We start from the raw sequence: 27,626 nt of genomic DNA, 5'->3' as shown, positions 1-27,626 counted from the left end.
CGTAGCCTGAAACCTTCCTCCTTTACATCGAAGTTATAATTGCTAGCAGACCACATCAACTGAAAGCACGACTAGGAAGGACCCCAAGGATGGCAGCGAGAAAAGTGGAATCTATCAGATAACCAGCGCCGATTACGAACAATCATATATAGGGCAACATAGGTATAAGGGAACAATTTAATATTTTCTGTGTTTTTTTCTCTTACCAACTTGTTAGCGTAGCACTTATTATTTACATTATTGACCTGTTGAGACCTAATGTCTTGATGTCTTTGGCAGCATTAAGATCTAAAGGCAATTGGACTTTTCGGTCATTTTCTGAAATCTTCCTAATTCAATGATCCGAGGTGACTTGATATCAATAAGGAGTTCCGCCATAAAAGTAGGAATAGTTTCTAGTAAAATATTTACTCACCTTTCTTTCCCCCTGTTCCCTGTAAGGTGAGGATTAGAGATGCTCTTGTTTATCGTAACAGGCGAATAAAAGGGACAGAAATTTGTGGGCTAACGACCTGAAAATTTTGATAGGGACTAACGTGACGTCGAAGATCTCTGACTATCGAAAACGAGCGAGAGTTGCAACGATACAAGCTGCAGAGTACTCGCTTTTAAGAACGTGGATGTGGAATGTGCTTTTGTGCTGTGGAAAGTCAAATGGAAGCAGAAGTGAATTCGGTCTCGGGCCATTTTTGACGGCTACCCAAGACGCGCTCACTTGGCAAACTCTGACAGACTTATGTAAGATCTCGGCCCAGATTAAAGAGCTTCCGATATGGTAGAGAAGAATGCTTCAATAGGGCCTTCGTGGGGGTGCTGATAACAGCTTGCTGGGACACATGTTAAGGAAGCATGGTTTTGGAAACTGTAACGAAGGGAACCGAAGTTTTTGGATTTCTGCAACCTTCACCTTCTTGATGGCAGATTGTTTGAGTACTGAACTTGCCATGAGGTCAGTAATGATTGCTTACGTGTTGCATCTCTCACAGGGTTGGAAAGCTGTGGCCCCCCAAGTTTGACATCGAATGCCTGTATGATCCAGCTGCCGTTCGACGGTGGAAGCCAGATACACTGAGCAACCCGCCTGAGAATATCGATGAGAATTGGCCCTCCATCAAAAATGTTTTTTTCTTGAGTGCTACGCAGGATGCCGGTTATGTCACGAAGGGGAGTCATAAGATCTGTTTGATTTCGGAATTTTGGAGGCGGATCGACGAACGGAAGGGTTTAAAGGCTCTGTTGACCGCTGCGAGTGGTGGTTGGCGTGACGCCCTCGAACTCCGATACCATGCAAAATCCAGGGACGTTCAGTGTAGTGTGCACCTTAAGAAAAGGGAGTTAGCTAGTACGCTGAAGAGGAATATCGCAGCACTAACAGTTACTGCAAATCTGCTGCTTCCCTCGTATGGAAATCTTGGCTGGTTTGCGCTCTGAACCCTTCTGCATTAACCACATCAGCACCCTCCAGATCATTCTACAACAGTGCGCGCAGTTTCGCCTATTCTTCATCGATTTCGGGAAAGCTTTTGACAGAGAGAATATCTGGCGTGCTCTACGTAGGAGGGGCAAGCAGATGGCATAAAATCTCATAGGAATTTGAGGTCTAAAGCGGAATCCATCAGGGTTGTATCTTGTCACCGATATTAACTGTTCCTATTACCGGTTCCTATTAGGTGGTCAAAGGGTAGTATAGGTCCCAGGGCGAAACGCGGATTGGTATCCACGATGGAGCATAAAACTTGGGAAATGTCTGCTGACACCAACACCAACAGCTCTACTACCAAACCCTATCTCCACCTCCACGTGGTGACCGCTGGGAGCTCTTTCTTAACGAAAAGCTGCAGACGAAGACGGATGAAAGCGTGTCTCCCGCGCCTAAAAACGGGACAAATTGTACCAACTGGTCCTCCAGGTTGGATGTTTGGTAGGGCTGACAACCCTACACGGAAAACAACTTGTTACGAAGCCACAACAGGAGCCTCGGATAGGACGGATTTTACGGACAAATACTGCCACCACCAAGTTTAGGAGAAACAGTCCGTGCAATTCATCGGCTAAAAAATCATAAGTCGCCAGGATAGGATAGGATGGAATTACAGCCGAATTGGTTAAATATGGAGGCGACCAGTTACACCAAGTGGTTCATCAACTTGTGCCCAAGGTATGGGACAGCGAATCAATGCCTGACGATTGGCAACGAGGCATTATCTGTCTCATACATAAAAAGGGAGATATCACACAGTGCAGCAATTATAGAGGTATCACGTTGCTGAGTACCATCTATAAGATATTCTCCACTATCTTGCTAGGCCGGATAGCCCCATACGCCCAGAACATCATTGACCCATACCAAAGAGGCTTCACTCCAGGCAAATCAGCAACAGATCAGATTTTCTCTCTGCGGCAAGCGATGGAAAAACTGTTGGAATATGGACAACAGTTACACCATCTGTTCATCGACTTTAAAGCCGCCTATGATAGCATAGCCAGGGTAAAACTGTACACGACCATGGGAGAATTCGGTATCCCGACGAAATTAATAAGACTGACTAGGTTGACCCTGACCAATGTGCGAGGCCAAATAAAAGCAGCAGGATCACTCTCAAGACCATTCGATATCAACAACGGTCTACGACAAGGGGATGCGCTATCATGCGTCCTCTTTAACCTGGCCCTGGAGAAAGTGATCCGTGATGCTAAGGTAAATGCAAGAGGTACGATCCTCTTCGAGTCCACCCAACTACTGGCCTATGCTGACGATATCGACATCATGGGAAGAACCACCCGAGATGTACAAACTGCCTTCATCCAGATCGAGCAGGCGGCGCGAGATCTTGGGCTGCACATCAAAGAAGGCAAGACAAAATATATGGTGGCAACGTCAGCACCGAAGACGAGTCAACCAACAACATCAAACCGCACTGGTCAAACACAAACACGAAGAAGAATAAGGATAGGAGAATAAAACTTTGAGACCGTTGACAATTTCTCCTATCTAGGGTCGAAAATCACAACCGATAACAACTACGATGATGAAATCCGCGCACGGTTGTTGTCAGCCAACAGAGCCTATTTCAGCTTACAAAGACTGTTCCGCTCGAAACGTCTCACCATAGGGTCAAAGCTCTTACTGTACAAGACAATGATCTTGCCAGTCCTCATGTATTCCTCGGAAACTTGGGTTCTTAGCAAGAAAAATTGCGAACTCTTGGCCGCGTTCGAGAGAAGAATCCTCCGAAGAATTTTTGGCCACCTACATCAGGATGGACGATTCCGTAGCCTACACAATGACGAAATCTATGAGCAATACCATGACCGTCCGGTTGTGGATAAAATCCGGCTCAATAGGTTACGGTGGGCGGGTCACTTAATCCGTATGGATGAGGATGATCCCACCCGGAAAGTCTATAAGGGCAATATCTATGGTAGAAAAAGAAAAAGAAGACGAGGCAGACCCTGCCTAAGATGGAGCGATGGCGTGTGTCAGGGCGCCAGACAGCTTTTAGGGATATCGAATTGGTGGACCTCGGCGCAAAACCGGGATGTCTGGAGTTCTTTATTAAGGCAGGCCTAGACCGGATACCGGTTGTTGCGCCGTTGATGATGATGATGATGATTACCGGTGACGTTCTTCATGCTGCCTTGTCCGGAGAACATGGAAAAGTTCAATGGACCACGGCATCTCTTTCCTCAAACATCTCGTGCTGATAACATCTGTTAGCTCTGGCGATCATCAATTGTAAGTCTAGGAAGCGTGGTTTCTGCTGAGGGCGCTCCACTTTCGCTGCCTTTTCTAAAATCTGGAAATGCATTTGGAAGTTAACATCACAACCAATATATGGCGCGGAGGTAAGAGTAAATGGCGACCATATATTATTCTGAAAGATTCGCTGGGATTTGAAAGAGTTCAAGGTCCATCTTCAGAGACAGTTCAGGTTGAGCAACGATGTAATATGCGTCGGTTTATAAGAACGAGTAATAATGCAAAGGTAATTGAATTAAGTGTGAGTAAAAGTTATTCAGAGGGTTTTTACTACTGCGCTACGTAATCCAGTGAGACGAATTCACGTGATACTGAGTGCTATTCAGTATCAATCACAATTAAAAGACTCAGGGTTCCGCAAAACTGGGTGTTTGGAAGTCTTTGAACCTTAGTTATATTGTATATTGTGAGGGATCGTGAAGATTATATCTTTTTTGAATTTTGGAGACTGTTTTTTAAGGTTTTGTGTAAAACAAAACCTTATTAAAATCGATTCAGTGTCTGTCTCTCTGTCTGTCTGTCGCATGCACTTTTCTCCAAAACAGCTAAACCGATTCGAATGAAATTAGGTGGACAGATGGGAATTATGAAATTCCACGCACGAGTGGCATAAATTTAGGTGGAGTTTAAAGGGGGGCTCCCCATACATGCAAAGAGGAGATTCAAAAAATTTTTTCACCGGATATAGTCATGTCAAATGAAAGGTCTCAATCAGTACCTTCCGAAACTGACATTAGTTTTGGTGTGAATTGCAAAGTATGTGAGTAAGGGGTCAAAATGTACGCAATTAAAGTGAGACAAGACTCATTTTCGGAAACTACCCAACCTAAAAATCCGAAAAAAATCAGGGTGGTGCGCTTAGATGAAATCTAGGCCTCGAAATATGTCTCATTCCGATATCTGCTCAAATAAACTTACTAATAGTATGTTACTACTTGTTAGGAATTTACTGAAAAAAACCCCTTAAATTCATCCTAGGGCCGCCGAATTGTACCAGCATAGTGGACAATATTTCGTATATACGTGCTAAATTTCGTGGAAATCTGGCCATTAACGCCAAAGTCATAGCAGTTCAAACTTACCAATTTCGCTTAAGATGCTGACGTCATAACTAACCGGAATAATTGACATTCGCATGAAATATTAAGGTCGCATTTATGAAGAATCTACTTATCTCCAGCCCTTTTTAAGGTAATAGTATATTATCAACTTTTAGAAATTGACTAGAAAACTCCCCTTAGGTTCATCGTAGGTGTACTAAATTTTGCACGGACACAATTTTGCAGAGGACAGTCTCGTGCATACACATCCCAAGTTTCATGAAAATCCAACTGTTATTGTCACAGTTATAGCAGTTCAAACTTGTCAATTTCGTGCGAATTTACTGCATCCCAAGCCATACAAATAAGATGCTGACGTCATAATTAATGAGAATAGTTGATATTCGAATGAAATATTAAAATTCCATTCATGAAAAATCTACATCTGCCCAGCCCTATTTTATATCTGTTGTAGGTTAAATTCTTCGCATTTGGTAATAATATTAAACTCAGAGTGTGAAACGTATAAAGTTGACTATCAATACAGGGCTTTCAATCAAATTATTTATTTAAATCGTTTTCTAAAAACTAGAGGGCAATGGAATTTTTTACTATATAACAGGGAGCTGTCATGCACTCGTCGCCCCTCACATCTTCATCTTTTTCTTCAGCCTTTGCCCATTCATAAGCGGGGTCGGTTCGTCGTGATCGGTTTTGCCATTTTATTTTAACAAATGCCTGGTCTGGATGTAATCGCGAGGCTTTTAAATCCCCATCCAGCGTATCAAGCCACCGTTGTTTCGGCCGACCTTTTGGTCGCTTACCGTTGACTTCGATGATCAGACCAATATTGGTAAGTGAATTCTCGTTAGCGCGAATTATGTGACCATACCGTCGAAAACGCCTCACTCGCAGTTTTTCCACGATCGGTGCAACCCATAACGATCGCGGATATCCTCATTTTGCACGTGATCAAAACGTATCACGCCACCAGTGCCATGCAACATCGTCGTCTCCATTACCGCAAGATGCCTTTCATTGTCTGTTATAGTCAGCCGACATTCAGAACTACAGCGAGCGGCAGATGGACGATATTGCGGCAAATTTTAGATTTGAGATTTAGGCTGATACGCCGATCACAAAGAACACCTGTTGTGGAATGCCACTTCATCCAGGTCCGATTAATGCGTAAAGCAATTTCAAAACGCAGTTCTCCATAACATGATAACATTGTCCACAGATATTTAATTCGCTCAGTTCTGGGTAGGCTATTGAAGCTGATAGCGCTGAGCAATTTAAATATCTCAAGTCAATGCTGTCAACCAATAGAGAACTGCGTTATGCTTCTCAAATAGGGAAACACAAAACCTTTTATACCTGCAGCGTCAAGCTTCCGGTTTCCCGACTTGTTATAGTTTAATGTGAAAAAAAAACCTTTTTAGAATTGATTCAATGTCTGTCTGTCTGTCTATCACACCCGATTCGTTCGGAAACGGCTGATGCTATTGTTACGAAATATCTTGAGAATATGTGTTTTTTGAATCCCTTTACATATAGTAAGTGGCACCATTTTGTGTTGAGTTTAACGAAGGCTCTCCATACATGCTAAAGGGGCGTTTATATTTTTTTTCACAGAACATGGTCATATGGGTACCAAATGAATGGACTCGACTGGTACTTTTCGAACCTATCCAACCGAAAAATTTGAAAAAAATCATAAAGGTGGGTCTAAAAAAAGGCCTTCCATTGCAATACCTGCCCAAATGAAATTAATGATATCATTTTACCACTTTTCGAAAATTTGTCGGAAAACCACAATTAAGTTCATCCTAGAGGTACAAAATTATTGTACCAATATAAGTAATAATAGAATACACAATTTTGGAAAATTTGAGGAAAACCCAACTGTTATGAACAAAGTTATCGAAATTTTGTATTTCGTATAAATTTATTGCATTCCAAGGCGTGTATGATGTCATCATCATATAAAGTGAACTCATATGAACGGGGGAATTGGAGATATCAAAGAATATTTTGAACTCTTAGTTATATCATATATGAATGGAAAAACGTGCATAGAGTTTTTTTCAGACAAGATGAACAGCAAACTTTTATACCTGGAGCGTCCAGCTTCCGACTTGTTATAATAATGTGGTGGAAACAAAGATGCTAAAACGAATAGATTGCTTAAACCATAAATGGATATATGTAGGTGCTATGTGAACCCGTGGGAACCCTTAAGGAGGATATTATTTTCAAGTGTAAGTGCGGTGGTATACATAAAAGCAATCAGGTGCATTTGCAATATAACTACTAACAAAAGCTCTACTTTAAAATATTATAACTACATCAAAACATTTTTTTCTAAAAGCATGAAATAAATTAACATTCATTACTAATGATTGTGTGCTCTATTGAATTATGAAATTTCAAGTGATTGCAGTTCAATACGACAATTAAAGCCAGTAAGCTCCTTTCTTTTGCTCATGAACTTATTTTGAAAGGCTTTGAGCGAAACAAATACAAATTTCCAAAATGTATGGAATAAACTAAAGAACAAATGGAACAAATGGATGAAAACAACAAACACAATAAACAATATAACTTTGAACTTACGGCAGCTATTTCTATGGTGGCTATTGAGTTCGGCATCATGAATCGACTTTTGTTTCTGGTTGAAGGCAGCAAATGAGCCATCTGCATCCGGAGTTTGTGGCATTGTTGCGCACTCTTGGTCCAGAACATAGATCACATCAGTTGCGATATCAGTTATATAGTGGAGATGCTCCTGAGCACGATCGATTCGAAAGAATCGTTCAGCAGTACATGCTAGAAATGGATTGTGTACTCATATCAATTTGGCAAAAGGACTCATTTCACTATTCTGGGTGATGGGCACATACTACAGTTGAACACTCGAGAGGATAATGGAAGCTTGCTGGGAGAAAGCTACTAATCTCTAATTTGCTTATACGTGTTATTATGCACTTTCCTGAGAACCTCAATTGCTGGGGGTGTAATCAGAAGAATTAGTGCAGCAGCTTTTTCTAGTTTATCATGGACAGGCGGACGAAACGATTCGTTAAAGATTAATAAGGAAATTTCAAATATTCTGAGTACTCTTCTGATTTCAGCACAAGCTGGTCTTACAGAACAGCTCAAAGGTTGGCGGTACGAAGGAAGCGAAAACTTTAAATGAGAGTCATCGAAGCAGTCGAAAATATTCATAAGCATTGAAAAAAGCAAACATTCGCCAAAGCTTGGCTGCCCACGCTATTAATAAATGCGATTAGTCTTCATTAATTAAATTTGGCTGTAAACCAAGTAGAATATGCACGAGTATTAAGCAAACATAACTGAACCTCCACCATCGCTTCTGAACAACATTGGCTTCCGCATAATTTCATCGGTACTTACAGTCAACGAAACACCATTCTTGTGATAGCTTCGGGAAATTGGACGATTCATCACAATATTTGTTAATAGCATTGCGAGCCTGTTCCAGGTCGGAAACGGGCTCAATTTCGATATTACCCAAATTCACGGCGGATTGTTTCAGCAGTTCCTTATCGTAGTGGTGTTGCTCGTAATCAGGCATTGTTATTCGATGAATGCTTAAATTAAGTGGCTCCATACCGCCCAATCTGTTAAATGGAAAAGAATGATAATAATGCAAAATGTTGATTAGTAAAGTAGACTTTTTTCGCTTCTGAAAATCCTTTATAGTCGTCGATATGGCACTGGTTTCTTTTTGTGTCGTGTAAATTGAATAGTTAGGCAATATGAACAACGATTTAAGCTAGCTTTAAAAAGTATTTAAAGGGTGCGTATATGAGGGAAACATTATGAACTAAGTGCATATCGATATACATATACTATGGCTATTATACGGTGGGGTCATTAGACACACAATTTAAATGCATAGTAGGAATTGTCGAAAATTAAGGATAATTGATTTGTCCATTAATTATTAGATAATTGTCCGTTATCTACGACATAATTAAATAACCATAATAACACATTCTAAATTATTAAAGGAAGCCAGAGAGAAAGTCTTCTCCTTTTTCTTCAGCCTTTGTCCCGTCCACAAGCAGGAGGTCATTTGGTTCGCCATCAGGTTTCGCCATTTGGTTCTATCGAATGACTGATCTGGGTGCAATCTCGAGGCTTTTAAATCCCCATCCGGCGTATTAACCCACCGTTGTTTAGGCCGGCCTTTTAGTCGTTTACCATCGACTTCGATGTTCAGACCAATCTTGGCAAATTAATTCCCATAAGCACGAATTACGTGATCATACGCTCGAAGACGCCTCTGTCGCAACTTTTCCACGATCGGTGCAACCCCATAACGATCGCGGATATTCTCATTTCGGATGTGATCAAAACGTGTGACGTCACTAGTCCATCGCAACATTTCCGTCTCCATTACCGCAAGACGCCGTTCATTGTCTTTTATAGTCGGCCAACACTCAGAACCATAGAGAGCGACAGGGCGGACGACATCGCCGTAAATTTTAGATTTGAGACGTTCGTTGATACGTCGATTACAAAGAACACCAGTTGTGGAACGCCACTTCATCTAGGTTGCGTTAATGCGTGAAGCAATTTCATAACGCAGTTCTCCATTGATGATAGGGTTGACCCGAGGTATTGAAAGCGCTCAGTTCTGGGCAGATTACTGCCGCTGACAGTGATTGTGCCTGTTTCATGGGAATCGGTCGTCAAAAATTCAGTTTTGTTTAGATTCAATCTGGGACCGTGTTGAATGAGGCGATCATTCCATTTTTGGACAAGTTGCTCGACAACATTTTTGCTATCAGATGCTAGGAAAACATCATCTGCATAAAACACTGGGTAGGGTCCGGGACGTTGGTTATCCCATGTGACGGTGTCCATAACAAGAACAAAGAGGATGAAATATCACATCATTCCTCCTTGGTTTCGCTGGCAGTACCTATGTCCAATTTTATATGACTGGGTATAATATAAACGTCGTTATTCCCCAGCAATATCACCTCGAATGTTGGGTTTGAGCTTAACCAAAGCTTGTTAGCGTAGACAAAGCACTCGAAGTAATGCCAAAAAAATAATCGGAGATATCAAGCCGCATATTTGCAACAGCCAATTGACCAACGGTCGTAATGAAATCAACCACTCGCCAAATTTTTCCTTTGCAAATTGCGATCCCAAATTCAATTGTTTGTTGTTTGTTTCTGGATGTTTCTGGATCTGCTTTAGTACTGGGAGATACAATGACTGTGTTCCTGTATTTTTTTCACTTCGCACTGGTCTCCAGCTCTTTTCAAACAACATTAAGCCACTCTATTCTCTATGTTGGCAGTGGCCTTTGGTACGTAGCGCAGTGGCTGCGACCGTAGTGATCTATTGTACTCAACGCCTTCGTCCAATGAAAGATTTCGGATTCATTTATGTATCGCTCGATTTCCATTAGCAAATGTGATGCTAACCGCTGCAGGTGGAGTACACCGATGCCATAAAACTGATGTCTGACGGGTATATAAGTGGGGCACTCAGTTGGGAAATGTTCCGCAGATTCCGCTTACCTTACTTTATTACTGGATGGACACCTATCGTCTTGTATAATTCGTAGCCTGAGTGTACGCCTAGCTAGTGAATTAAAGCCAGTCAGAATGACTGCCATGCAGTCTTCTTGTTTTTCGACAGAATAAACTTCGAAGTGTGTTTGTTTCGTTCGGACAGGTATAGTTTGGTATCCGGACATTTAGCCCCCCCCCCTCTCTTGTCCTTGTTCCTAACTGGATGGGCGAAATTGAAACCTCTTTTGTTAAGGCATTTGGGGTTTCATTTACCTGTATGCTACAGTGACCAGTTACCCAATTCCACCGTATAGAATCTAGACATAGAGTTCAAATGATTTTTACGTTCCTGACCGACTTTGGAGGTCACGTCCTGAGGGCAGCTTGACTGCCGCTATGGATTGATATATGCCTGTCCTTCATTCGCTAGTCAATCACCCGGATTGTCGCTCTTAGGTTCGCATATAGAGTTATATAATGTCCCATGAAAAAAGCCCAATTCACCTGTCGAGAAAAGAGCGAGGGTTTGAGATGCAGGGATGAGGTCAAGACGTAAGTAAATTAATCCGTATCTGCATGCTAAACATTGGTAACCCACAGGGCTCCTTTGGATGAGGCGCGTCGATGTTTGCGCTCTGCAAGATACATGATGATGCTGTGATTTTGCTGGGACATATAACGCGAACGCGGTAAAAAGGGCTATAAACTTCTTTATTTTGTTCGCTCATACACTTAATATCGTGCTAACATTGCTATCTCTGAGAGTTTTTGTAATGCTATTAAGTCCAGCGATTTAGTGACCGGATGATTAAGCTCATCATTTTTGCAACTAATCGCACGATTCATTTCTTCATCCGAGGATGAGAAAGATGCCCTTGGCAACTACTGTAACGTGCCTGCCGATAACTTTATCGTTATTGCGTGCTACCTTAATGGTCATGTGGGTGACAAAGCGACCTATGCAACTCGCAGTGCCAATAATCCTGCTAAGCGGCTCACCAACGGAGATATTTGGTTTTGGAACGACAATATTCCAATGTAGGTCCGTGAAAAGAAACGCCCCTACCATAAGTTTCTCGTCGATGAAACACTGGTCAATTAGCAAATTTACAGAAATGCTAACTGCGAAGCAAAGAAGTGGTCTATTGCAAAGTCCTCTACGATAAACTGGATACTCGGGACAGCGAAAGAGATTTGTATCGACTTGTCAAAGGACGACACCAACAAGCACAGGATATTCTACGCGTTAATGAGAAGAACGATCGATTTGCGGCGACGACAGATGACGGGAGTATTTCAAGTAGATTTAAACGGAAGAATTTGCTCATCCTCTGCTTTCGTAAGTCTGCCCACATTTGGAGCAATTGTACCTGTCAGCGCTACATAATTCTAGGTACTCAAACGAATGAAATTGGGGAAGACGACAAGAAATGATATCATCTCATCTGAGCTCCGGAAAGCGAAGAGCTGGGATCCTCCCCATGGCAGATACTTTACTTCTTCGGAGAGTTGAATGGTTCTTGCATCTCTGGAAGCAAAGATCATTCAGTTTCTTCCTTTTCGTGAATAATATCATTGCGGTATCATGCCTGAAGCACAAACGGTTAATTTAATCAAAGGGGCGTTATAAATTTCTATACACCTTTCCTCAATCAATTCGACCAACAGTTCGCATTATCACGTGATCCGCATTGGCACATTTTTTCTAGATGTCTCTTCTTTAGCATCGCTGGACAGATGCTATCTATGATATAATAAAAGGTTTGAAGTGCTCAAAGGACAGTATAGGAGCTTTTGTTGTTTCGATGGTAACCATTGCTCTCACAGTATTCCAAATTCCTTTGCAACCGCCAACTCTCGTTTTGCTCAGTAGAGTTCAGTTCAGAAGCTTGGCTTTGAACTTCTCACGAGCCTCTAATATTTATCATGGTAGTTGCTGAAGGTTTAGTAGACTTTATACTTATTGCCTTTGCAAGCACGATTCAAAAGTCGGCTGGTTGATTTACTGAATCTCTCGCTTCCCCAGGGGTCCGTGTTATCGGATTTACCTCAGGGTGAGCCAATTCAAAGAACTCTAAAAGTACATTCACAGTTTCCAATTGAACTTTTATCACCAAAAGAGTCTTTAGTCACTTAGGGAGCTGCATTTTATTACGAAGAAATTCATTGAACTTTGTACAATTATTTTTCTTGAAATTCTGTCTTTATGTTACAATCTGTTCGCCTCAGTCAGATTAAATTTCAATCCACGCTGGTCTGGCGCCAGGCTCTAAGCAACTCTAATATAATTACAGTGCAGATTACTCTGTCAATGACGTCACTTCTTTCGAACAGGACGAACGTGCAATCATGAGACCAACCGAAATGATGAAACAGCTTCTCTCCTCTAAGATTGCATTTACTACACCCTCAACAACTACTTTGGAGTCCGCTGGTGTTCGGTACCAGATGTCTTAGTTCCTTCGTTGGCGGAGAGGACAAAGAATTATAGAAGAAGTAAGCAGCAGAAACTATGACCTTTATCCTCTTGCCTCTTGTATTGTAAAATAGCCGGAACTAGGTTCTGGCAATAGAATTCTCTTAGAGTGGTTGCCTCTAAAACTTTTGACATCAAGACACAAGCTCTTGTGGATAGCTCATGACACCCTCCTTATCTGATTCAATACCACAGAGTTCGTTAGACCGAACTTATGAGTACCAAAAAGATATAAGGCAGTTCTGCAGCTTAGTCCACCTTACTGCCAGCAAAAAGGAAGAGGTTTTAAGTTGCTTTGAAATATTGTTTAACATAAGCGTAGTCTTATATGTAATAGAAAACAGTTAGAAGCGTATGACATCGTTGGTGTGTCATCAGGTTTCCCTCTCATTCTATCGTCAAGGATTTGGTCCCCTCACGATAAATTTGTTTGAAAATTGCTGCATTTGGTGGTGCAGCAGTGCCCATTTCCTCGTCCAGAAAGAGTCTAGTATTTTCACCCTATGAATTGTTGTTTTTAATTTAGCCTTTTTTGGTTCACCGAGCCAGTTCCGTCCAGGTTACTAGCTTACCTATCTTCTGCTTGTCGTCGGAGGCCATTATTGCTTTCCACCCCTAAAACAAAGATGATACTCTACAGTTTCCTGATATGATTAAATTTATTCTTGCCAAGAAAATATAGAGTATCATATGGTGACTGTTCCTGAGCATCTTCAGATTCTTTTGATCCAATTCGAACAAATATTGGTGGATCTATCCTTCTTGGTATAAACTTTTCCCTCGAGTGTTCAATATGAATGCCCGGATTCTGTTCACCAAACATGCAAATGATGTCCCTGCCTTCATTCGAGGGCCGGGTATATAACATTCTCAGTTCTAGTCAGTCGAATGTTCATGATGGTGAACTTGGGCTGGGCGCCAGAACTAATAATTGGAACCACTTTAGAGTAGCTACGACCAGGCACCCCAAATGGAGGAACCAATCGCGAATACTTTGAATATTATGGCTTCAGTCCAAGCACAAACATATTTTTCGCAGGCAATCCAGCAGGATGGTGAATTGTGCCAATAACATATTGTCGTCCTTAGAAAAAAATTCAACGGCCCAAGTTAGACACGAAACTGTTGGTTACTCCTATGTCCCAGTTTTTCCTTTCTTTGGCTTAGTATTTTTACGAGAGGGACCAGCTTCATTGAGATCATCCTCGTTGGGTGAAAATATACCATTTAAAATATATTGGGAACTCTTTGGTTTGGATATTTTTACCTTATTCAGGTCTGATTCAAATTGCAAAATTTTAGAGTGTTAATAGAGGACGTTTGTTTGCCCGCTCTCCATTTGATAATGCAATTTATTGCAAAGAGGAAACTGTTAAAGTTATAAAGAGTTTAGAAGTGACGCTAGTATAACCTGTTCAATCTGAATAAACACGATAAATTATTGCATTTATTGAAAAACTCAGGGTTGTTGCCTTTCGAATGGTATCTTAGATTTTTAGAAGAATTTTATCACAGTTTCTCACGCACTTACAATCTTTTCTTGTATCCCGGATATCCTCCAAATAAGTTATCCATTTCCACTGGCGCAGAGGTCCTGCTCACATCACACTTTCACTACAAGTTGCAATAACTGAATGTTCACTAGCTGAGATAAATCTCCGGGGTGAGGTTTGATTGCGTACTTTCACTAGACGATCCTCTGCGTAAGTGATTCCCTGATGGATTTTTAATTGCATTAACCGTCTAGTGGCGACCAAGCCTACTGTCTGATAAGTTCTTTAATGAACATGTGTGTGCGACTATGGATGTATTCATTTTAAGCTCATGTTGTTTCAGCAGATTCTACATGTGTTTCCAATTCCCAAATCCAATAAAGACATTTTGCACTAGGGCAAGTGGATTTCCCTTAGCTGCTCGTCTCAATTTACATCTAAATGAAGTTTTTTACTAATTAGCCCACCTTGAAGTAACACCCAAATCAATAGTTCGCCCCAGTGTCCTTGCACTATTAAGCTTCGACGCCGAAACTTATACAAATTCTACACAAGTCAGCGGAAATGTTCGAAGGTCGGCATGAATTTGGATACAACCTGCAATCCCTGTTCGATGTTGCGTTGTTGTAGATTTTTTCCGCCGATTCCATAAGAAGTAACGATTTTAACAAGTAAAATTAGTTTCCTCATAAAACATGTTTTCAGATAGAGATGAGCAGTTAATTCATCACGTAAATGTTATAACCTAAATATCCTAGTTAGCATAAGGTGACTTAAAAAAACAGGAGCTTCTAAATGACACCAAAACCATCAGCTTAAAAAAAGTTAGCCGCTGGAATCATCAAGAAAAGTAGATTTAAAGTATGAAAATTTCGTACTCAATTAAGGAATTTAAAGATTCCTTCGTTGAAGGAAACAAAATTAGCTGAAAAATTCCCAATTGAAGCAAAACTGCGCGAAATTTCATGATATTACTTACATGGATACAATAGCTCAACAATTTACACTTGCCGGAAAATTTCCGGCGAGCATCTTGAAACCAGCGCCGTATCAACCATTATGTCAATTCATACTTACTGAACGATATTTCGGCCAGGTTTCTTCTTAGCTAACATCACAGCCTTATTGAGTAAAGTGAGCTCAATTATAGATGGTTTTAGCTTAGCCGCTTCACCATCCACTTGCATAGGGATTGTCTTTGTTGTAACAATTTTTGCTGATTTACATTGGCATATTGTCGTACCGTGTCCACCAGCTTGAAGCAACGGCAACTGATAGGTAGTCAAACCAACCACCTCGATTAATCCATCATCGGTACTTGGCTCGGATGTTCCTGGAGTTTTGCTCCAAGGATGAGTACCACCGCCATAACTTGCGATATTCAAAAACACAATAGCATGCATTCGAAGATCCTTTAGTTTAGGGGTGTAATCTTGTCCATCGCACTCCAATGTTACGAAATCGGCTAGGGCTTTCCACTTTCGCTGCAGCAAATCTTTACCACCTGCTTGGCCGTAGAACATTTTATTTCTCAGACGAGAGTTAAAACGTTCCGGATGAGCCTCTCGGGCTTCGTGGAATTCTAAGGCAATATGTGCATCAACACCAAATGAGAAGTAATTATTAACAACGTTCAGGGGCAGGTTTTCCTTGCCCTCGTCGGTTGGTTCGGCGGCGGTGTTAGGTTCCACTTTCAAACTCCAACGATCCAGGAGAACTGTGTCGGATTTCCCAATGTTCTGGAGGATTTTACCGATTGGCTCATCTGTGTAACCCTGGAAAAAATATAGAGAAATAATGAGTTGCGGTTTCTGTTCAATTTATGTAGTTGTTAGAAAAAAGGTTAGTCGAACAGAGTTGTGAGTACTTTGATTTTGCCCCTTTTAGGGGTGAAACACATAGAGAAGAGATACCTTCAGTGCTCTTATATCTTTATATACAACGGAGAAATAACGAAATAACAATGCAAAGTTTATTTGCAGGTCAAGTAATAATTTTTAAATATCACCGAAATAATCGTAGGAATAAAGTCGGCAGCAGTAGAAACCCAAGCCATATCATTAGATATCCTGACAGGACTCATCTTTCACAGGACTTGATCAAAGACCTTAGGGTGTGACACATTTTTGGTCCTTTATCTCACGAAAAAAAAAAACCAGGTCTGCGTTATCGATTGCTTATTTGCAAAGCTATTTCAAGCTTCAAGCTACTTGCTCACATTAGATCCATTTTAACGAAGTTGGCATATGATTATTTTAGGGCCATTACCGGTCTTGCTTTTAACGGTTTAATTCCGATCTTCACTTTATCCGGTTAACTATTTCACTGAAATTATCGATAAATGCATGAAACTTCATGAATCTTTTAATTCTCCTTTACTCCATTATTTTTCCACTGTTTCAATCCTGATGACCATTCTCTGCATTCCATTAATCAAACATAGTTTTCGTTGATATTTCGTTCAACTAACAGTTCAACTTCTACCATTATTCCAATAGCATTTCCATTCTTCGAATCGGTACAAAAATAGACATTCTAGCAATGTGTACATATATAGAAGAACAAAATATAGGCAAGCCTCACTTAGAAATAGACGGTTTTTATCGGGAGGGATTTCGTTGAATATCTAGCTGAAGGACTTAACTGTATTGCCCATGAAAAGATCGTCTATAGAAAAAGAGAGATGTCTATAGGCGCCTTGCTACCTTCTGCCCAAAGATTTATAGCAGTGGATATAAGATCTACCTTATGTATCTGCTGACACACGCAAGTCCATAACGATCTCAAACGGCAAAGGAGTCAAGTGCAAACAATCCGCCTACATTCGAAAAAGGTCGCTACTAAATATCCACCTTAATTGCCGTCTTAGCAGATCAAACCTCAGGTCGGATACTAATTGAACTCCGTGTCATTCATCATTGGAGACATCCTACCACATTCCTTCTTCATTTCGATCATTGAAGGAAAGTTCTTGCTCTGAACTGAACAGATGTCAAATGTCAAATTTAAGTCGGGTTTTTATTCTCACTCGCTGCTTAACTAAAAAAGCCGGCAGTTTAGTAGAAATTTTGTTTCGGTTGAATGTCAAGTGTGATTTCGGCGGTATTTGAGCCTCAGAGGAGCAACCATGAAATTAAAAAAACATTTTGAGTTTAGGAAAGTCAAGTTGCTGATTGGAAATGAGGAAAAAATCAGATTGCAAACTAAGGAAAGACTTTTGAGGTCAATCGAATTTTCGAACGGTATAGCTACATTTGACGAATCGTGGATCCATTATTTCACCTCGAAGATAAAAATCTCATCACGAAGGAGGAATGGAGTCTGAATTGTGAAGGTCAACATCTACCTGCGAAATTTTTTGAAACCAATTTGGTTACCAGAGGGAGAAGCACACTTCCGATTCCCTAACATGTACTTCTGTTGAAAGCCCCTAACTACCACTTTTTTTGTGTAAAACAAATCTTGTAGTGGTGGTGTAACATTTTCCATAGTTAACCTTCCGTGATTAAGTGTATACGTATTCATCTTCATATCTAATATGGAAACTTCCTCGTCAATCTATGGCATACTCCTTGAAAGGCGCCGAAATCGATTGGGTATGGCTTTCCATGCAAAATGTCTGGGAATTTTCTCTGTGTTCCTAGACAGTCGGGCTTTTTCCCTGAATGTTAACTATCGATGTAACGTCTCTTTTCTTATCTGATGCTATTCAACTGCATCAAGACATAGCGACTCTAACTTTAACTGCTGTTTCATCGGGCGCCACCGTTGCACGGGCTTCTGAAACGCCTCTGCTGCCTGCCGTCGACTGGGGCCAACAATAGTGGCGTCTTTGCCTGCCGCGTACTATTATATTTCATTGCGACTATACAAGATTGCATCAGCTCAACGGTGTCCCCAAGCCAAAGCCCCTACCCCGCCGTGGGTGGCTGTGTCAGGCAATTCTGATGATCTTCCTGCTGTTACTACATTGGCGCCTCCGCGCGTTCCCTCCAGCGCCTCTTCGACGCCCACCACCGCTGAGCCGCAGAATACGCCTGCCGTCATCCCGTCGCCCAGCGAATCCCTGCCGAACGTTGCCTCGTCACCGAAACGATTATTCGTGTCGAGGCTAGCATACTCTACCACTCTCTCTCTCGTGTGAAGCTGACCTCCAGCCCCAGACCGAGTGATAGTTTCCTTCAAAATGACATATCTCTATGACTTCCACATTATCGCCCAATTTTCCTTTTGGACGCAAAGGACTAAACTTCGCTGCCTCGCTGAACTTGAATGAGTTTTACAATTTAAGACCTATTTATCGAAAAATTAATGGTTTGAGGACCAAGCTGTCGGGTTTACAATTATTTGCCTTAGCATTCCAACATCACGGCATCTGCATTACTAAAAAGCCGAAAATAAATTGAATTAATGTTTGCACAATTAGATTTAATTGATTTAAGTTTATGTCTATCAGTTAGCAAATAAATTCTTAATTAAGATAATATAATAAAATATATAAGCAACCAAAATCTATTCCATTTTATTAGGCCATCTTTCTTGTTACGCTCCCTTCTCTCCTAAGTCCTTGCGCTCTTAGTCTGTCTAATTCACCCCTCTAGTTCACAAAAAAGCTTTGTCAAAATCAAACTGCGAGGAAGAAGTTCTTGTCCTCTGGATCCTAGATTGACTTGGTTTTTTTTTCAAAACTATGCGGTCCTCGGTTAAATCCTTAATATTTAAGTGAAGAAAGGAATATCTGGACAGTGTTGAAGACTCACTGCGGCGTGGAAACCTCAAACCTTTCTGGTCCACATTCGCAACTACCGCAGTCTTGTCCAGCTATCTCCTCTTTCCATTGAATTCTCTGGATCTTTCCACCATCCCCCATTCACACAAGTGGCGATTGCACTCTTGCAGGGAATTGTTGTCCCATTTCGCTCCTTTCCTTTGGTTCCAAATCATGGAAAGGTTTGTTATGCCAAATAGTGAAAGGATAACACGGCTTTCTTAAGCATAGATATGCCGTGTTATCCTTTCTTCAGCACGCCCCCATTCTTCGTACCTTTCCATCCGAACCTGATGATAGCTGCACATCCCGTTCCTTTTCCCCTCTTCTGGCGTCCCACAGAGATCTATTCTGGCCCCTTTATTATATTTATCAACGATCTTCCCCCTCCTCACTAGGCCCCATTCTACTCTATGCCGACGACTTTAAGCTGTTTTCCGCTATATCCTTTCCTTTCAATGAAACCTAGACACTCTGGTTCGCTGTGCCAATGGATTAGCGCTTAATGTCAGAAGTCGTTTCATTATCATATCAGAACTCCACTCAAGACCTTGAAGTCACTTTCGACAATAAGCTCCGTTTCGACAACCATAGTCTCGACGTCACCAATCGGGATTTATACTTCACTTCTCCACTGATTTTGATTCCATCCAACCCTTTCCCCCCCATTTCAATACCCTTGTGAGAAGCACCTTCGCGTACTACTCCGTGAGCTTAGAGTAGATATACATGGAGAGTATGGTAGAGAAAGGGTGTAGGTGCGGCTACCATACCATCGCGAGTTGGAATCAAAATGAGACCATGAAGGATGAAGTCTGAGACGATTGGCTTCCGCAAAAGGGTTTTGTCGAAATTGACCATAAATATCAGTAAGTATGACATATATTCAAAGAACTGTGGCCGCCGCAAATTCGAATTTCTAGAAGATCCTTTGTATGTGATTGCTTCGAAAAACGGCAGAGGGGAATAGCAAAGCTTCCTGGGGGAATACGACCGCTAGTCAAGTCTAATTGATTGGTAGTAGTTGACCAACGTTTTAAAAAGTTGTGTTGTTCTTTTACTATGTATAATATTGATGCACTATTTGTTAGGTCGAGGACTTCAGCAAACACCATCGAAAATGTTGAAAATTTCGAGCCAAAAATCATTATAAGTCAAAGTTGATTCCGGGATTAGTTTAGGATTCAGCATTAAAAAAACCAGCATCAAAAATAAGAAGGACGTCATATGATATGAGAAAAAGATGTATAATTAAAAGTTGATGAGGTGAGACAAAATTAGATTAGTATGGTAAGTATACCCGCGGAGAGGATTGTTCACGCGGCGTATTGCATCGCGCTAGCATTAAGGCAATGCAGGGTTGATATAGACTCCTTATTAGAAAACCCACATACTGGAGGAATAGTGAACTCGACTTGTGATCACGCCAGACCAACAGCCCGGGAGATTCTATAATTGATTACAAAGGGAACAAAGAAGTCAACAAGAAAGCCCAAAAAACTCAAGTTTCCTATGCATCGAAGTAAAAAGAAATGCTTAAAGGAATTGTGCTGAAAGGTAGACTTAAATCCGTGCAGACATGCCTATAATACTATGATCGCACGACCTGGGCTCATCCATCCACTGAGAATCAACCATTGGTCATTCCCTCAGTAATTAAGGGTGTGCAGTTTCAAATTTGCAGTAGGATAATGTGCAATAAAACCACAGGTACACGAAGTGAAGACTTGATGAGAGAGATACTAACTGCATAATGGGAGCAGAAGCTCATATTAAGACTCATATGCTCTTATGTAAACTAAACTAAACTAAACAATAAATATTGGGCCAGCAAACTTATTGTGATCTGCTCGCGGTAGAAGGTCTAAAAGAATGGAAGTGTAGCTAAGTCTACAAAGGTTGCCAGCCCAAAAATGCATTTTACAAAAACGTAACATCAGCAATCCGGGGTAATTGCTTCCGATGTAAGGAAGGCTTTTAATTAAATAAATTGGATCCTAATTAGTACGTCGGTATCCCCAGCTATCTGACTGCTATTATTAGTATCTTGGCATCTTTCAAAGAAAGACACTTATACAGCACTGATATCGGGTCCAGTAGACTGTCTCGTCGGAGTCTCTTAACGCTCTGAATTAGGATTCCTGTTGTGAATTATAATGTACAAAGATGTATTATATTTAGCACTTCTGTTCCGGAACAGGTGGTGGATATATCACCGGTAACGATTGCAAAATTACTTGAGTAACATCTGCATAATTTACTCATGTGAAGCAATCAAAGAACACTGGACTGACAATTGCAGAGGAAAACAGGATGTGATGCTTAGCACAAAGCGCACTATGAGAAGTTATACTCATATTAAAACTAGGAACTAGGAATCCAGCTCTGTCATCAAATGCCTAGGTGTGAGCTAGACTCGCCAATTTAATCGACGCAGAACGAGGCGATTATTGAAGAAATGGCGTTGATAAATGGCAGGAGGTCACGAACAGTGATGGCGAACACATAGCTGATTAACTCCTTTTGTTTAATTGGAAGTCGTTTAGATAAACACCGTAAATCTATTTCTCAACTTAATATATGAAAACACATACCGTCATATTGCCTACTATAACTAACAAGTCTACGGAGATTCAAGACTATACGCTGCTGGGATTCCTATATGACCACTTAATTACTTCTTTCTGAACCACGCGGTTCCTCTTTTGTATGTAAAGTTTCATCGCTTTATTTATACAGGAAGACTTTAGGTAAGTGGGTACTTACGGACATCAAAATGGATTGAGATTATCACTTAACTTTTCGGAAAATCGAATGACCTTCTTCTCGTGGGACTTTCGAACTCAATTTCGGAGCGCTTGGGATGACTGGATTATCCACCCGGTTATGATGGTTACTGAACTGTAAAGGGAGAGGAGAAGGAAAGGAGGTGGTTCATATAGGGTTTAGCCGACCCCTAGAGGAGAGGAACTATTGTTCTACGGTGTTCCTGGATGTAGCACAGGCACTTGACGGAATATGGTACGAAGGTCTGCTGTATAAAATAAAAAAACTGCTTCCCGCTAATGTTCACAAGATTTTTGAATGCTAGCTAATTTGGTGGAAATTTAAAATTCGGTGCAAAAGTTTTAGCGCGCATGACGACAATATCAATGCTAGCGTACCGCAAGGAAACGTAATAGGACCGATGCTGTATCTTATCTACACATCACAGATGCCAACTAGCAGTAACATAGTCACATCTACATTTGCGGATGATACTTCATTCCTGACCACCCATCTCGAATCTACAGTGGCCTTTAAATCGGATCGAGGAATGGCTGACCACCTGAAAGATCAAGTCAATGAGTCGAAATGCCGTCATATAACATTCACGATCCGTCAGGAAACCTGACTTCCAATCAACTTAAATGGAACCGAAGTTCCCCAATCTAACGGTGTCAAATACTTAGTATTGCACTTCTTGGACCTACGGCTCACGTCTAAGAGGCATATTGACACCAAGAAGCAACAGCTGACCATTAAACAAGGAGTCTATATTGGCTTTTAAACAAGCGCCCTATGATTAAATAGGAGTAAAAAGTCCTTTGGTACAAGGCAATCATAAAACCTATCTGGATATGTGGGATCCAGTTATGAGGTTCTGCGAGGATATCAAATAAAGAGCTATAGCAACAAGGGCAATCCAAAATTCTGCATACAATTACAGGCCGCATTAGTTTGTGAAAAAAAAAACAGTTTCACCGAGATCTTCAGATAGCTACAGCCATGCGTGAGATTGAAGCCAATACCAATAAATACACGTATAAATTGACAACCCATCACAACAGTTTTGAAAGGATTTGTTGAAAAAGGGTTCCAATAGTATTAACATTTGACGAAAAGATAACGTTCTACTAGCTTCTAACAATCATAAATACCTTGATCTTTGGAAAGAGGCATGTAAAGTATCCTTGTTTTAAGATTTAATTACTTAATATGAGTTTTATTTTATGTAAATGAAAGATGCATTAATTAAATTGTTAAAAAGAAAATCTAGGACTGAAAGTTTTCTCAAGTGGCCAGGTTAGGCAATATTCAAAAAAGTTATATTTGACAAACTTGTCGTAGGCATTAGATTTTTATTTTCAAGCGTATAGTGGCTAGGCCACTATAATGGAAGTAGTTATTACAGAGTTTGAGTTTTTAGTGTCCTTAGAATCAAAGGAAGCCGAAAATGGAGAACCAAAATGGAGGTACCATGTAACACCCTCAAAGCAATGTCAGCCTTGGTCTAATGACAATGGGCATTTAGTTTTCATATATACTGACACTGCGCTATGAATGTTATGTAATCCTTCTAATTATTTAGGTAAGTATTTGGCATACCAGAGTGAGTGAAAAAGCCACAAGAGGCCTTGGGTGTGATGAGACTAACCAGGAGTTGCAGGAACAAGAGCGTTGGAAGTTGGAGTGCACTGTGAGTGTTAAATCTGAATTCACATATTTGTCAGATTATAAACTTTGGCGATCAAACCCAGGGGCACGTCTCAGGACCCAACAATTAACAAGTGTTGTTGAAAAAAGGACACCATTCCCAAATACCATTCTGTTAAGTAGCAAAAATCCAGTCTAATAAATATATGGCTCCACCATCTTTGCTACTGACCACGCCTACTATCCAACAAGAGGAGATAATATAACCTACGAATCGACTGAACGAAATGGCTTCACCCAAACTATCCAGTAACATATAGTCCAATCATATCGTCAACATGCTGATCATTATTTATATTACATTAGTCATGTTAATACGAAAATCATTGTTTAGATTGAACTATCTTGGTAAACTAAACATTGCTCAGATTAAGCCAGTCATATTCCCATTCTAGAGTAAAATCATTATTTAGTTTAAATTGGCCATGTTGATCATTGTATATAAAGAGAATAGAGTAGAGAGAGTACATAAAAAGAAGCATATGAGCGAGTATAATGCTAAGTCAGCAGATCTCAAGGTTAAGTTGGTTCACGTATGGCGTCCTGATAACTTGATCCAAGGTGGGAAGGGTGAGGTGACTTGGAACGAATATATGTAGAGCCCATATCGTTTCATAAAATGTGAAGTTTACAATGCAATATTTGCAGTAAGTATGTGGGTCAACACTTTGTTGTGGAATTCACAGTGCTCAGCAATGCAATATTGGCCTACTGAGCACGATTAAGAGAACAGTAATTCAGTCGAGATATGGAAGATAAAAAGTATAGTTAACTAGGTTACTGTTGCTTGTAAAAAATAAAGAAAGTTAGTACCGAGTTTGAGTTTGGGTATCCTTAGGCGGAAGTGAATTTTAAGAGAGCCCACGTTGGGCGCCATTGTAAAACCACGTAAAAAACCATTAAGCGTTTATGTTTCTTTTTCTAACGGAGGAATACTTTTTGATCATTAAATCTGACATTTGCCTACAAGTTCCATAGGACGTTTAGGGCTCGACATACTGGAAGGTCTGCGTTAGATAAAGATAAATTCTCTGCGGTATTGGTTTAATCTCTAGGGGTAAAATGACAGTAAAGAGAACAGAGTGACACCGTGATCTGGTACACGGCTAACACAGATCCTGTGAAACGTCTCCTGTATTTTAACACCTACAACTCTGCTATTGAATCCTACCTCTACCTTTACATGGTAACTGCTGGGTGTTTTGCCATCAAAACAGTAGACAGAAGAGAGTGAAGGCAAATTATCCGTGCCTTAAAACGGAAAAAGATCTATCCAGACTAGCCCTCCTGGTAGTGGGTCGAGTAAAGCGCTGTCAATGGTTTCTCGGGAAATATCAGTGAGAAAAAAGTATTGATTGCAGACTTTACACAATATTTACCAGCGGAAAGTACGAGGAAGCAGAGAATTCGGTGTCGCCTTTGCCAAAAACAATACATTTAGGCAGCTGATAACTGATTTCAAACCGATTAACTAGCGAATCTGCTTAATTCGTTTTAAGATGAAGTTTCTCAATGCGTGGTATATCAACTGCCATCCACCAACGAACGACAAAGATCATGTCATTAAAGATGAATTTTACACCCGACTGGACAAAATTTTTGATTGGTTGCCATCCAATGACATCAAAATATTATTGGGAGACTTCAACGCTAAAAGAGGCACAGGAAGGCAGAACCTGCATAATGAAACAAACGATATGGCCAAGAACGCATCGATTTCACCAGCAGCAGAAATTTTGCAGTAAGCCCCACGTGCTTCCCTCATAAGAACATATATAAAATGTTGTAAACATCACCAGACAGGCAGACATTCAACCAAATCGGACACGTTCTCGTCGAAAAAGTGCTGCCTCAGACATATTGGACGTCAGGATACTATGAGATGCAAAATGTGATTCGAACCTTTACCTGATTAGAGGGAAATAACGTTATTAAATAGCCAGAAACAGCTACAGCCAATGGAGCTGGACTCCAAAAATCAATGCGGAAAAGTTGAAAGACGACATGGTCAAAGTGGCCTACATGTTCACAATCAAGGCACATTTCAGCGCACTACTTAATGCTGGTGCTGAGGAAAGTAGTGACGAAATATAGTGAACAATTAGGGATGGTATCCAAAGTGCGGATAAAAACTCCCTTGGGCATGTAGAACAGAGGAACTGTAACGAATGGAAGCGATTAACAAGAAAAACCAAGCTTAATAATAATAATCGTTGGCGCAACAATCCATGTTGGATCAGGGCCTTGAAGTGTGTTAGAGCATTTCATTCAAGACCGTAACGGTACACTAGGAGCCAATGTGGTCAGCATTGCGCTCGTCAGAGTTTATTACCCTGATTTGACTCAGGTACTCACTCATTCACAGTTGAGTCGACTGGTATCCGACGCCAAATCACGATCCAAATTGCACTGCCACCAGTGAGATTTGAACCGCGGCCTTCCGTACGACAGCCTTGTGCTCTAACCACTCAGATATCCGGACAAAACGAAGCTTACCAACTACTAATCGAAAGACGAACCCAAGCCAGAGAAGACAAGTATCACGAATTAAATCTATACGGTGAGAACAACGAAAGTTCAATAACAATAAAATTTTAGCACTTGACGACAGCTTGAAGAAGAGCGGCGTACAATTACGTGTCTCCAACCCTTTGTCATTCCGAATGACCCAAGCGGAGATCAAATGCCCACACCCTCGATTGTGAGCTAAGTAGAGGCAGCTTTATTTAAATTAAAATCACATAAAGCTCTCTGAATGGATGGCATCCCAGCCGAGCTCTTATGCCAGGCCCACATATTTGCCAAGGCTTAAGATAAAATATCAAGCATAACCGTGGAAATAGGGTGTTTAGCTTGGTAGTTAGCGCTTGTAGGCGACCTTGCGCATCCACACACTTGCGAAAACTCAAAAAATCGTTGCAACGCAAACCTGTGGATAGGGTGTTTGGCGTCATAGCTAGCACTTGTCGCCGATCAGATAGAGGTTCAGTATTTTGGTACAATTCAAGGGGTGTGTGAAATGCAGTTTGTGGAGGAACCTTGCGGATTTGAAAAAAACTTCGCCGACGTGGAATGTTCATTGCACATTGTAGTTGCAGTCGTTAGCCTCAAAATAGGCCTCAGTTTCGACGATTGCTTTTTCATCGGCGCTAAATTCCTTTCTAGCGAGCATTTTCTTGAGGAACAGGGAAAAGTCGCTGCAGGCCAGATCTGAAGAACACGATGGATGCGGAAGCAATTCGAACCCAAATTCATGCAATTTTGCCATCGTTTTCATTAATTTGTGACACGGTGCATTGTCCTGATCAAATAGTACTTTCATTTTCTTCAAATCGGGCCGTTTTCATCATTCAAACCGAGCTTCAAACACTACTCAAAATCGTCTACTCGTTTGATCGATTGAGAGCTCTCTCGGCATCCATTTTGAACAGAGCTTTCGCATACCTAAACATTCATGCACGATGTGTCCAACACGTCTTTGATATCTTCAGTCTCAGCTTTTGATGATAACAGCCGGTAACAGCCTCTTTGGTGCGTAAACTGCATGCATCGTCCTCGGTGCTCATTTCGTCTCGTTTAAACACTTCTCAACGATTGATTTTCCGAGTGCAAAATCCGAGCAATGTTTATCAAGCCAAACCTTGGCTTCAAAAGTATTTTTTTTGCCAAAAGGCAATGCTTTTTTAACAAACGAAATTCCTTTTTATCCATTTTTTTTCAAACTAACAAAAGTTGCTTCACTCAAAATGATCTGCCCGCAAACTAATAGTCGGACAGTTGTCAAATTTGTACATGTGTCTTTTGAAGGTTAGGATTAACTAAAACTCATATTGGTTTAATACTGCTACCGCCATCTGTGTGTTAGCCTACAAACTTTTCAGTGCACCGGGTATTTATAACACTGCTTTGTTGCACTTGAAACATTTCCTCGTTTTACTGCCCTTGAGAAAGAGGAATTGATCAATCAAAAATTTTCCAAAAAGACTAATGCGCGAAAACAGAAATAAAAAACTATAAATCTATCTACCTATCCAATTTTGAAGCATCATTCGCCC

At 40.8% G+C, this 27,626-nt stretch overlaps 1 protein-coding gene across 5 annotated transcripts in view; it reads right to left on the bottom strand.

The window, feature by feature from the left end:
- LOC119656792 (eye-specific diacylglycerol kinase) overlaps positions 1-27,626 on the bottom strand; it is a 533,740-nt gene that overhangs the window by 31,633 nt on the left and 474,481 nt on the right. For all 5 annotated transcript variants that reach the window (XR_005250094.1, XR_005250092.1, XR_005250093.1 and 2 more), the window contains 3 exons: positions 15,405-16,102; positions 8,218-8,444; positions 7,417-7,629 (listed from right to left, as the gene is read on the bottom strand). Coding sequence is in view for 1 of the 5 variants with exons in the window: in XM_038063400.1 (XP_037919328.1) it covers positions 7,417-7,629; positions 8,218-8,444; positions 15,405-16,102 (1,138 nt within the window). In the remaining 4 variants the exon portion in view is untranslated. The remainder of the gene's footprint in view (positions 1-7,416; positions 7,630-8,217; positions 8,445-15,404; positions 16,103-27,626) is intronic.

Source organism: Hermetia illucens, chromosome 5 (assembly GCF_905115235.1).
Source record: "Hermetia illucens chromosome 5, iHerIll2.2.curated.20191125, whole genome shotgun sequence".
Lineage (NCBI taxonomy): Eukaryota > Metazoa > Arthropoda > Insecta > Diptera > Stratiomyidae > Hermetia > Hermetia illucens.
Note: the sequence above shows the minus strand (reverse complement) of the source record. Positions and strands in the feature narration are given on the sequence as shown.